General features: G+C 52.7%; 1 protein-coding gene across 2 annotated transcripts in view; it reads right to left on the bottom strand.

Annotated features, from left to right (window-relative positions):
- PNMA6E (PNMA family member 6E) overlaps positions 1 to 12317 on the bottom strand; it is an 18472-nt gene continuing 6155 nt past the window's right edge. Inside the window, exons 1-2 of one of the 2 annotated variants that reach the window (XM_055375834.1) lie at positions 5597 to 5773; positions 1 to 3281 (exon numbers count right to left, since the gene is read on the bottom strand). In XM_055375834.1, the coding sequence (XP_055231809.1) occupies positions 1267 to 3210 (1944 nt within the window). In that variant the 5' untranslated portion in view covers positions 3211 to 3281; positions 5597 to 5773 and the 3' untranslated portion in view covers positions 1 to 1266. Of the gene's footprint in view, positions 3282 to 5596; positions 5774 to 12317 lie in introns of those variants that run through there. The other variant, XM_055375835.1, reaches the window with a different exon arrangement.

Raw genomic sequence — 12317 nt, forward strand, 5'->3', positions numbered from 1 at the left:
TGGAACACGGAATGAAATTTATTGAAGAGAAACATATACTGAAACTATTGAAGAGAAGGAAACCACAATACAGAGAGAAACTGTAAACAGCCACCACAGGCCACAGGTCCCGGGCCCCCTCCTCCTGGGGTTCCTGGCAAGGTGCGTCATCTGCTCCCCCTCCCGCTGCTGCCCCCGCTGCCACCTCCCTCCTTCCCGAGGGCCCCAGGGTCTGCCTTTTGCCAGGACAGTGGACTCTGGCAGTGTCCACTGGCTTCAGGGAGCCCCCTCCTGAGCCCATCCCTATGGCCTTCACAGGACAGTCACAGAACACTGGGAAACACCAGGGAACACCCCACCAGGCTGAAGAAACTGAGTCACAAGTAACAACGGGGTGAAACGCCAAAGCATAGTCCCTGTGGAGCCTCACGCAGCCCCGCTCTGCCCCGGGTCCGGTTCTTCTTCCCGCAGTCAGGGTCACCATCGTGGTCACGGGGTGAGCGTCCGCCGTGCCCTGGTGCCTCCTTCCCGCCATCTCCTGGGACTGCGCTGGGGGTCTCCGGGGAGAAGCTGCTCAGAGAAGAACACACGCAGCTCCACGAGAACAAGCAGCCCCTGGCCTAGATCTACGCCAGGAAAGCAGAGGTGGTGCTCACGATGCAGGACAGCAGCAAGCAGAGCCTGGGCTCGCAGGAAGCTCACAGCACGTGCCCCGGGCCCAGAGGTGGCCGCCTGCATGGGCGCACAGTACATGACTTTTCGCAGAAATGATGGCTAGCAGTGGGTGGGCGTCTGCTGGGCGCGTGGGTCACACAGGTGAGGGTGAGCTTCCTGGAACAGAGGGCAGCCTGCCCCGGAGATGGCAAGTGGGCTGACCCCTCTTGAGAGACCCAGGCAACTGGCAACCTTGAGAGGGCCTCTTTCCCCCTGTCTCTCCCAACTCACGGCCTGGGTTGGGGGCAGACATCTTCAGGTGCCCCCACCCAGGCCACAGCTGGCCACTCAGGGCTCCCTCCAGGCCAGCCCCCCATGGCGGCAGGGTTTGGGGCTGGGGCTGGGTGTGCTGGGTACAAGGGAGCGGGGGGGCGCCTCTCCCCACCCCATTTTGTATCAAACGTGGTCATCTGGGTCACAGGGAAGGAATGGGGGTGGTGGCCAGAGCCCCTTGGGGGAGGTGGGGGGCCCTTACTCCTGAATGTGGGGTGAGGGACTGGCCCTGGCCTGGCCTCTGTCTGCCTCCAAGGCGCTGCTGCCTGAGAGGAGAGGAGGCCCCGGGGCCCTAGGAGCCTATTTGCCCTGGGAGGACTTGGGCTGGCCCGAGTCCCCGGCCCCGTCCTCATCCTCGTTTTCGGGCTCCTCCAAGATGGTCTGGAGCCCCTCCAGTGGGGGTTTCCTGGCTTCCTGGCCTCTCACCTGGATGAGGCCCTCTGGACCCCAGCTAAGACCTCTTGGGAACACCCAGACAGCACTGCTCATCCGGGCTGGGGAGGAGCCCCAGGGGACCTCTATGGGCCTTGCCTGACCTAGGCCTTTGGGGCCTGCAGGGGCACTTTCACCTTCCCCAGCGGCAGGGGCTCCCCTTGCAGCCTCTTTGGTGGCAGAAGCGGCCTCGGCAGCATCTTCTGCTCCGGGACCAGCCTCGCTGGCGTCCCCCTGGGCTGGGGAGGCCTGGGCAGCAGCTGGGTCTTCACTCTCCACTGGGGCCGCTGCCCAGGCCACACCCTGCTGGCTCCTCGCTGGGAAGGCTGCCCACGCCTCCATCTCCCGGATGAGCCGAAGCAGCCCCAGGAAGCCAGGTGGCCTATTCTCCAGCTGCATCCCTCTCAGGGTATCCTGGAGTGCCTCGCTGGGGCGGGCCTGAGACAGCACCTGCTGTAGTCGCAGGTAATTGGCCAAGGCTGGGCAGACGGCCCCCTTCTCCACAGCCCTCTGCAGCAGGCCTTCCAGGCGCACCACGAAGGCAAACAGCCCCTCCTGGGGCCCCTGCGTGCAGGTCAGGAACTTCAGCCTCGAAGTCATTCGAGTGTCCTGGTTCCTAAATACCTGCCCCAGCGCCGCCAGGCAGTCCAGCGCGGACAAGTTGGCATCTTCCTCCAGGAGGCCGCTCACGACTTCCAGGGCCGGGCCGCCCAAGCTCTCCAGCAGCCACCTCTTCTTCTCCCTTTCCGACACGTGGCACCACAGCTGCAGCATATCCTTGGCGTGCTCCACCCAGCTCTCAAAGGACTCTTCCTCGCAGCCTGGCTGCTCCCTCCCGGAAAAGGGTCTCAATTCCCGGTAGGCCCTGTTTTCCAGCACAGCCTGTAGGGTGCAGCGCCAAGGCTGGACCCAGGCTTTTGTTACATTTGTCCCTCCTGCCTCACCCACAGCTCCTGCCTCACCTGCAGCTCCTGCCTCACCCACAGCTCCTGCCTCACCTGCTGCTCCTGCCTCACCTGCTGCTCTTCCCTCACCTGCGCCTCCTGCCTCACCTGCTGCTCCTGCCTCACCTGCTGCTCTTCCCTCACCTGCGCCTCCTGCCTCACCTGCTGCTCCTGCCTCACCTGCGCCTCCTGCCTCACCTGCTGCTCCTGCCTCGCCTGCGCCTCCTGCCTCACCTGCTGCTCCTGCCTCACCTACGCCTCCTGCCTCACCTGCTGCTCCTGCCTCACTTGCTGCTCCTGCCTCACCTGCTGCTCCTGCCTCACCTGCGCCTCCTGCCTCACCTGCTGCTCCTGCCTCACCTACACCTCCTGCCTCACCTGCTGCTCCTGCCTCACCTGCTGCTCCTGCCTCACCTGTGCCTCCTGCCTCACCTGTGCCTCCTGCCTCACCTGCGCCTCCTGCCTCACCTACACCTCCTGCCTCACCTGCGCCTCCTGCCTCACCTGCAGCTTTTGCTACTGCTTGGCCCTGGGGCTGTGCAGGAAAACTGGGCATATCCTGAAACTCAATAACAGGTACTTGGGGCAGGAAGATCACTTTCCAGGGCCCCCCATTGCCTGGTATTTGATGGGGAATCAAGCTTCGGTTTAAATACTCAGCGAACTCCACCAAGGCTGCCTTGGCCCCGAGCTCCTTTCTGAAGTGCTTGGTGAGTACTCGGTACCTGCCCAGGGGCGACAGGGCAGCCCGCACGGCCTCCTGGAACTCATGTTCCTGGCAGTCATCAGGGATACCCAGGATGAGCAGGGAGCGCTCTGCGTTCGCACCCATCCACCTGCACCAGTCCCGAAGCATCGCCAGAGCCATCGCAGAGGACTTGAGGGAGGGAGCCTGATCAGACAGGAATGTGTGCTGACTGTTGCAGTCTCTGACGCAGCCTGTGAGTGCAAAGAGAGAAGCTTGTTTGTGCCAAACACTCACTCCCACCACTCATCTGCCCCTACGTGTGTGGGGGTGAGGGGGCAGGGCTGGAGTTCCTCTGCCTCCTTGTTTTGTCGCTTTGATTTTAGTGAAATTTTGATGGCAAAATTAAATTTATTTGCAAGATACAGGGCTAGTCACATTTTCTATGTTACTTGGTGCCATTTGTAGTAAGTTACTTTTTTTCCCCCACAAAGGAATTGGGAAGCTTATCTCAGTTTTCAAAACTTTTGATAAAAACTTGTTCACAATATTCCCTCTTTATCTTTTTAATGTCTATATGATCTGTAGTAATATCCTGTCCTTCATTCCTGATATTGATTAGTGTTCATTCTCTCTTGTGTGTTGTGTGTGTGTGTGTGTGTGTGTGTTGTTTTTTGTTTGTTTGTTTTTTGAGACAGGGTCTCACTCTGTCACCCAGGCTGGAGTGCAGCAGCTCGATCTCGGCTCAGTGCAGCCTCGACCCCCTGAGCTCAAGCGATCCTCCCACCTCAGCCTCCTGAGTAGCTGGGACTACCGGCACATGCTAACACACGTGGTTAATTTTTTTGTACTTTTTGTAGAGAAGGGGTCTCACTATGTCGCCTAGGCTGGCCTTGAACTCCTGGGCTCAGGCAATCCTCCCGCCTCAGCCTCTCAAAGTGCTGGGATTACAGGCATAAACCACTGTGCCTAGCCCCCTCTCATCTTAATTAGTCTTGCTAGGGTTCATTAATTTTGGTACTCTTTAAAAAGCCTAATGTCGGGGTTTACTGATTGTCCTTTTTAATCTCTGTTATTTCTTTATTTGACTCATTCTGTGTTTACTTTTGCTCTTTTTCGAGCTTCTTTAAATGGACTGTTCGGCCATTGATTTTATGTTCTTTTTTTCTGTTATGAGCACTGAAAGCAAGAAATTTTCCTCTGACCACTTCCTTCCTTCCAAATGGCTAGTAATTTGGGTAAGTTGAATGTTTTGTGCAGTTTGAAATATCTTGTAAGTTCCTTGGTGATTTCATCTTTGACCCATGGATTTCAAAATATCTAGACATATGTTATTGTTATTAATTTCAAATAAAATTCCACTGTGATCAGAGAACTTATGAAAACGTGCGATCCTTTTCAGTTTCTGAAGATTTTTAAATGGCTCGACATATGGTCTATCTAAGTGAATGTACAATTTGCCCTTGTCATGAATCCGTATTTTCTACAGAGGCCAAGGTCTGCCCCCTCCAACCACTGCAACTCCTGTCGCCATTCCCCACGAAGAGGCGACCTGAAGCCTTTCCAATTCCACCTGTAGGGGGCCAGGCTCCTCACGGCACTGCCACGCTGACAGCCTCCAGGGGGCGCTCACCGTCGCCTGTACCACTGGCCGCCAGGCAGCCTCCGGCTCCGCACCCCGTGCACCCTTAGGCATTGGCCCTCCTTCCAGCCCATCCCCCACCGCACACCGGGGACAGTCCCTTCCTGCCCCCAACGTGCCCTTCCACACTGGGCGCCCCCTACGCCCAGCTGGCAGCACTCCAGTCTAGCCCCGGGCAGCAGGGCGTCCGACGTGCTTAGACATGAGCCTCCCTCTGTGGCCTCCCCACAGCCAGGGGCCCGACAATCCCGCCCTCCACCCCCAAGTCAGGAGCCCCCATAGCCCACAGAGGCAGGGCACCCTCCGCTCTGGTCGGCCCTCCACCGGGCTTAGGAATCACCTCTGCCCTCACCCACCCGGCCCTAGGACCTGACCACGGCACCCGCCAGGGGCCCTCCCGTCTCGCGCCTCAGACCCAGGCTGGGCCGCCCTCCGTCCCGCCCCACGCTTGGAGCCCGCCAGCCTGCTCTCCCACGTGGCGCTCCACAGCCCCCTTGCCCTCCCACCCCAGGGAGCCCCCTCCCGACCCCCAGCCCCGCAGCCGGAAGCCCTCGACACCCCCTCACCCCAGCACTGGGCGAGTCACCCTCCCTCTTGCCTCCTCTACCCCGCGTGCTTGGCGACCCTCTCCGCCCAGGGACCCAGGGGTCCTCCTCTCGCCACCCCGCACTGAGGAACCCCTCCCCTCAGCCCTCCTTCCAACCGCCCTCCCGAGGGGGCCTTCCTTGGTGGGAAGCCCACCGTGACAGCCACGCTGCACCTAAACCGGGCCAGGCGGGACCGCCGCCCCCCAGCTCCGCAGCCGGCTCCTCACGGCCTGCCACACCGCCTGCCCCCCCACACCCCGGGAACCTCCTGGGCCGCCATCCTGAGCTCCGGCAACACCTCCCGGGCCTGGGTCCTGGCAAACCCCCGCAGTCTACTCACTTTCTCAAACTCTGGGCAATTCCGGGTCTCTCAGTGGGAAGTCAGATATCTGGGTCTCTCCGAAGGGTCTGAAGAGATCACCTCAGCTCCGCAGCGTGGAAGCGTGTGGCGCTCTGAGGCACTTGGCGCCAACAGTCACCCGGGCTCCCAGAAACCCCTGGTTCTCCCGGAAGCGACAGGGAGTTCCGAAAGAAAGTTCCAGACTGGTGTCGCTATGCAAGGCAAATGATTGGATAGGGAGAGCACGAGAGAGGAGCACGCGGGAATGCACTGTTGTTACCATGACGACTACACGTGAATCAAAAGGTGGAAAGGCTCGAAGCCCAGAAGCGGCAGGCACACCGATCGACCCTCCGCCAATGGAAAGGCCTGCCCACAAGGATCGGTGGAGTACATTTGCAAAGCGAAAGTTCATTGCGGTAAATCGGTCCAATTTTTTCCACTGTTTGCTTTCCAATGTGCTTGGTAATGTCATAAAGAGATCCTATGTTTTGTTTTGTTTTGTTTTGTTTTTCGTTTATTTGGTTTTTTGTTTTGTTTTGTTTTGTTTTTGTTTTTGTTTTTTTAGACTGAGTCTTGCTCTGTCGCCAGGCTGGATTTTTTTTTTTTTTTTTTTTTTTTTTTGAGACTCGCTCTGTTGCCAGGCTGCAGTGGCGCAATTTCGGCTCACTGCAACCTCCGCCTCCCGGGTACAAGCGATTCTCCTGCCTCAGCCTCCCGAGTAGCTGGGACTACAGGTGCGCACTACCACGCCCAGCTAATTTTGGTATTTTTAGTAGAGACGGGGTTTCACCATGTGACCAGGATGGTCTCCATCTCTTGACCTTGTGATCCGCCCACCTCGGCCTCCCAAAGTGCTGGGATTACAGGCCCTATGTTTTTATTGATCCCTTTTCTAGCAGTAACAATGACTGGGGCAGGAGTGTTAAAATCTCCGATTATAATTGTGAAGATGCCGATTTCTGTCTTTATTCTGTCAACTTTTGTTTTATGTATTTTGAAGCTCTGAAGCTCTGTTATTGGGTGCAAACATATGTATGAATTCGATGTGTTCCTGATTAATTGATCCTTGTATCATCATTACCTTTTATTTTACCTTTTCAGCAATAACATTTTGCATTGTTTTCTAGTGGTTGCTCTAGGGATTCCTATATATATCCTTTACTTTTCACTCTCTACTTACAGTTTACATTGTACCACATCACCTAAATTTAAGACCATTTTCATTATACAGATTACTGCCCCCTGCACCCCGTCCTTTATGCTATAGTTGTCATATATATATCTACATGTTATAAACTCTACAATACATTATTTATAATTTTACCTTAAACTGTCATGTGTATTATAAATAACTTATAAAGATAAAATAAATATTCCTTAATATTTACCCACATATTTTGTTATTCATTTCTACCCAAAGATCGAGATTTCCTTCTTTTCCTTAAGATCGAAAGTCTTTCTGTAGCATTTATTTTAATGCAAGTCTGTTGATGAATTCTCTTAGCTTTCATGTATCTCGAAACATCCTTATTTCACCTTCATTCTTGAGGAGTATTTTCCCTGGATATAGATACAGAGTTCTGAGTTGAAAGGATTGTTTCTTCTCTCTCACCACTTTAAAGATCCTGTTCCATTCTCTCTTGGTTTCCATTACTTCTGATGGGAATTCAGTAGAACTTGTGAATGTTCTCTTCTTCTTCGAGTTGCATTTTACTGTTTTCACAATTCACTCATTACTCTTTGTTTTCGGTACTTTGACTGCAATGTGCCTACACGTGTTTTTTCTTTGTATTTATCTTCCTTGGAATTCACTGAGCTCCTTGAATCTGTAAATTATGTCTATCTCCAAATTTTGGAAATTTCAGTCATTATTTCTTCGAGTAGTTTTTCTTCCCCATTCTCTCCCTTGTCTCCTAGGAGTCCATATACACATTCATTAGACCTCTATATATTGTCCCACAGCTCACTGAGGCGCCCTTTTCATTTTTTCCTCTTGGTTTTTCAGAAAAGATTATTTCTATTTATCTGTAAGTTTGCAACTCACCTGTCATCTACAATGTTATTAAGATCATCCAGTGAAGATTTTACTTCCGATGTTGTTTTTCAGTTCAGAACTTACCCTTGGTTCTTTACTTACAACTTACACAGTCCTTGATTTATGACGGTTTGACTTATGATTTTTCAACTTTACACTGGCTTTACTGGGACATCACCCCAACCTAAGTCAAGGAGCATCTGGGTTTATTGGGATATTAAATGCATTTTCAAATTACCATATTTTTGACTTACTACTGGTTTGTCAGGACTTAACCACAGTAAGTCAAGGAACATCTATAGTTTCTTTTTCTCTTCTGAAATTTCCTATTTGAAAAAATTCATAATCAGTGAGCAGTGAGATGGGTTTTAAAAAAAAATGTTAGGTGGCTGGGCATGGTGGCTCACACCTGTAATCCCAGCACTTTGGGAGGCTGAAGTGAGCAGATTGCTTGAGGTCGGGAGTTTGAGATCAGCCTGGGCAACATGGAGAAACCCCATCTCTACAAAAAAATACAAAAATTAGCTGGATGTGGTGGCACATGCCTGTAATCCCAGCTACCTGGGAGGCTGAGATGGGAGGATTGCTTGAGCCTGGGAGGTGGAGGTTGCAGTGAGCCATGATCACACCACTGCACTCCAGCCTGAGTAACAGAGCAAAACTCTGCCTCAAAATAAATAAATTAATAAAGTATTAGAAGCATGCTTCTTTTTTTTTTTTTTTTTTTTTTACACAGTGTCACTCTGTTGCCTAGGCTGGAGTGTAATGGTGTGATTACGGCTCATTGCAACCTCCACCTCCCAGGCTCAAGCAATCCTCCCACCTCAGCCTCCCAAGTAGCTGGGACTACAGGTGCATGTCACAATGCCCAGCTAAATTTTTTGTATGTTTTGTAGAGACAGAGTTTCACCATATTGCCCAGGCTGGCCTCAAACTCCTAGGCTCAAGCAATCCACCCACCTCAGCCTCCCAAAGTGCTGGGATTACAGGCAGAAGTGTGCTTTATCTCCTTAAGAATATATATTTTTTTAATATTGTGAATTACTAGGGTCATCTCAGGGGTTGGATTCTCTTGAATGCTTTTTTCCTTGAGTATCACGACAATTCTTGTTTCTTGTAGTAATCTAGCATTATATCCTAGACACTGTCCATAATGAGTTCTAGTAGCTTTGGCTTCTTGGTTTCTGTTATATTTCTCCGAAGATGAGTCATTGTTTGTTATTGTTGTTGTGGTGGTGGTGGTGGTGGCGGTGGTGGTTTGTTGTCCTAGTAGACAACTAAACTAGCTAAACTCACACTAAGTCTCCCCTGTATTGGGTATCAACTGCAATCTCCAGACTCCGTTTCCACGGTATTGGGCATCAGCTGAAACCTCTGCTCAGTTCTTTTCTTGGACTCTGCCTTGTGTATTAATAGCCCTGGGGTCAGCCAGAGATTTGGGCCGAGTGTACAGGCCAAATACGGGGCTCCTCCACATGGTGCTTCTCTGCTCCCAGGTGATACCCCTCATGCTTTCCCTCTCCCGTGGCCATCCCAAAGTCTACTCTCTGAGTCTCTGAGTTTTGGTCACCCAGCACGGTGTCCTCTGTGGCCCATGCTCACATGTAAGAAACTCACCTAGTGCCAGTCTCTTCTTCGAGGTGTTAACCCCCTATGGTTTCTGCCTCTACTGCTTAGTCCCTCATGCCATCAGAAGGTTTTGTTGTTAGTATTTCATCCTGGTTTCATAGATGTCATCTGTGGGAGGGTTGGTCTGATAGGAGTGACTCCACCATTGCCGAAGGCAGAAACTGACTTAAGTTTTAACAAGATCCCTGGGGCCAACACTATGGCAAGTTTTAACAAGATGCCCCGGATGACAGTTTCGCTGTCGCCTCGTGAGTGACCCTAAGCCGGAACCTCCCAGCTAAGCCACCAGGAGTAATTTGTTATGTAATGATAGATAACTAAGGCTCTAACCCCCACTTTGCTTCAAGTGTTGTCGCCTCTCCAACCCATCCTCTCATTCATGGGACCTGATGCAGTTATCATAGGTGACTAAAAAGAGGATTTGAAGAATACGTCCACAAACTCTGTGATACTCCCCTTTCAAGAGGTGTAGCTGGATCCCTCTCCCTTTGAGTGGAGTCTAGACTTAGTAACAAAGAGTTCAGCAGAATCTGTGGGCTGTAACTGGCAAGCGTGGCTTCTCGGAGAAGGCAGCGTGTGTCTTGGGTGCTCTCTCTTACCTTCTTGCACTTGTTTCCCCTTTCTCCTTTCCTCCCCCGCCCTTTCCTCCCTCCCTCTCCCTTTCCCCACCCTTCACTCTGTCTCCCCACACACACATAGATCCCCCTGCCTCTCTCACTCTCTCTCTCTCCCTCACCCCCCAAAATAGATCACTGTTTTGCAGGAAGCCCTGCTATGAGCAGCCCTATGGAGAGGCCCACGTGCTGAGGAACTGAGCTACTTGCCAACAGCCACGTAGCCGCGTGAGTAAGCCTGGAAGTGGATCCCTCAGCCCCAATTATGTCTCAGAGGCTGCTGCCCTGGATGAAAGTTTCACTGTTGCCTCATGAGTGACCCTAACCCAGAACCCCTCAGCTAAGCCATTGGGAGTAATTTGTTATGTAACAATAGATAACTAAGACTCTAATATCCCCTTAATGCCCAGCAGTCTACAGTGGCCGGTGAGATTTCCTCCAAGCCTACTCTTCTGAGCAGCATTGTCTTAGTAAATGGCACCAAAAGTCACCCAGGGAGGCATTGCCTGGTGGGCCATCAATCCCGCAAGTAATATGAAGCCTCTAAATATTCATAACCATGAACAGACACCAATCTTAGAGGAAAGATGAAGTAAGAAGAGTCAAAAAAGGACTCTGCAGAGAGCTGCTCAAGTTCTGAGAAGCAAACCAAGGTCCAGTGGCATCCTGAGCCCGGGGAGGGGAGCATTTAAAGCAGCGGGAGATTCGACGGCATCGGCGGAGAGCTAGTCCCCCAGGGTTCTCAGTTGCACACAACAGGAACAGACTGGCTGATGGAAGCCCAGGGAAAACCAGCTAGAGGGTATCCCACAGGCGTACCTCGGGCCTCACACTCAGTGGGTAGTGGGTGTATCTGATTGGTAGAGCCTGGGTTAGGTGCCCATGCCATAGCTACAAGGGAAGCTGGGAAAGCCCAGACATTTTCCACTCCTCTTTTGGGAGGGAAGCTCCCCATCAGGTGAGAGAATTGCATGTGCAAAGGTCCTGGAGCTGGAAGGGACATGGAGAGTACTGGGCTGAAAGGTCGGTGTGACTGCAGGGTTGGGGATGCCACGCACCAATGCTGCGGAGGCCAGACAGTGCAGGCCTCATGGACCTCAGAGGGGTTTCATCTTCATCCTGAAAAAGCTGAGAACTCACAGATGTGAAGCCAGTGCTGCACATGCACGCACAGACATGTATTTGTGTGAGTGACACGAACCCATTGCATTCTAAAGAGTTATCTCTGGTTTCTTTGTGGAGAAATTATTTGGGGAGCAGAGTGGATGCAGTAAGACTAGCTAAGGGTGGCTGGAGTTGTCCTGTGAGAGATAACTAGCCTAGATGACATCAAGGGCAGTGTCATGGAGCAGATAGAGAGGGTCCGTTTAACAGACCTAAAACGTGCAGAGAACTAACCAGACACCGTGAATGACGGGAGGTGGAGGGTAGGCAAGGGATATATCCCCACTTTCTGGCCTTTGACACAGGCGTGTTCCATTCACTGCAGCTGGGGACTTGGTAAGAGCACTAGCCCTGGCACGAGATCACAAGCTCAGTTTTGGATGTGTGCATTGGCGCATCCAAGTGCAAATACCAAAAAAGCAGGTGCATCCAGGTGGGGACATGCCAGGCACTGAGGCTGGGGAGGCCAGCCAAGAGGCCAGGCACAGCCATGCTCCAGCTCAGCCTCTGGGCCAGTAGATGGCTAAGCCTTCTCCTCTGCCAGGAAGTCTTGGCAAGGCTGGGTGACTCTTCAGCTCCTTACCCTTGGTGACCCTCCTGGCTTTGGTCCCTATCACCTGAAGGAATGTCTGGAGACTAGACACTGCTGGCTGCCCTCCCAGCAGCCATTCCCCCTCTTTTTTCCTCAGTGGACTCCTGCTTGTTTTAGAGTCAGGGTCTCGCTCTGCTGCCCAGGCTGGAGAGCAGTGGGGCCATAATAGCTCACTGCAGCCTCAGACTCCTGGGTTCCAGTGATCCTCCCACTTCAGCTTCCCAAGTAGCTTGGACTACAGGTGCATGCCACTGTGCCCAGCCAAAACTTTTTTATGTTTTGTAGAGATGGGGTCTCACCATGTTGCCCAGGCTGATCTCAAACTCCTGATCTCAAGCAGTCCTCCTGCCTCAGCCTCCCAAAGTGGTGAGATTACAGGCATGAGCCACCATGCCCGGCTAGAAGCCCCTTTTTGTTCCAGCCTCCGTCCCTCCCCCACGTGGCTCAGGGCATGGTGACTCCCATCCCCAAATCCACAGGTGGCTCCTGATTGGTTCAAATGCAGCTGCACATGTGTTCCTGGGGCAACTGTTAGTGATCCGAGCAGTCCATGGCCCAAATGGCCCAGTCAGACCAAAGGGAAGTTTTCAGATTTTATCCACAGAGGAGGGGCCTCTCTTTCCTTGAGCAGGAACAAGGAAGCACGTGATCCCAGCGGACACTGACAGACATTCTCTAGCACAC

This window comes from Gorilla gorilla, chromosome X (assembly GCF_029281585.2).
Source record: "Gorilla gorilla gorilla isolate KB3781 chromosome X, NHGRI_mGorGor1-v2.1_pri, whole genome shotgun sequence".
Classification (NCBI taxonomy): Eukaryota; Metazoa; Chordata; class Mammalia; order Primates; family Hominidae; genus Gorilla; species Gorilla gorilla.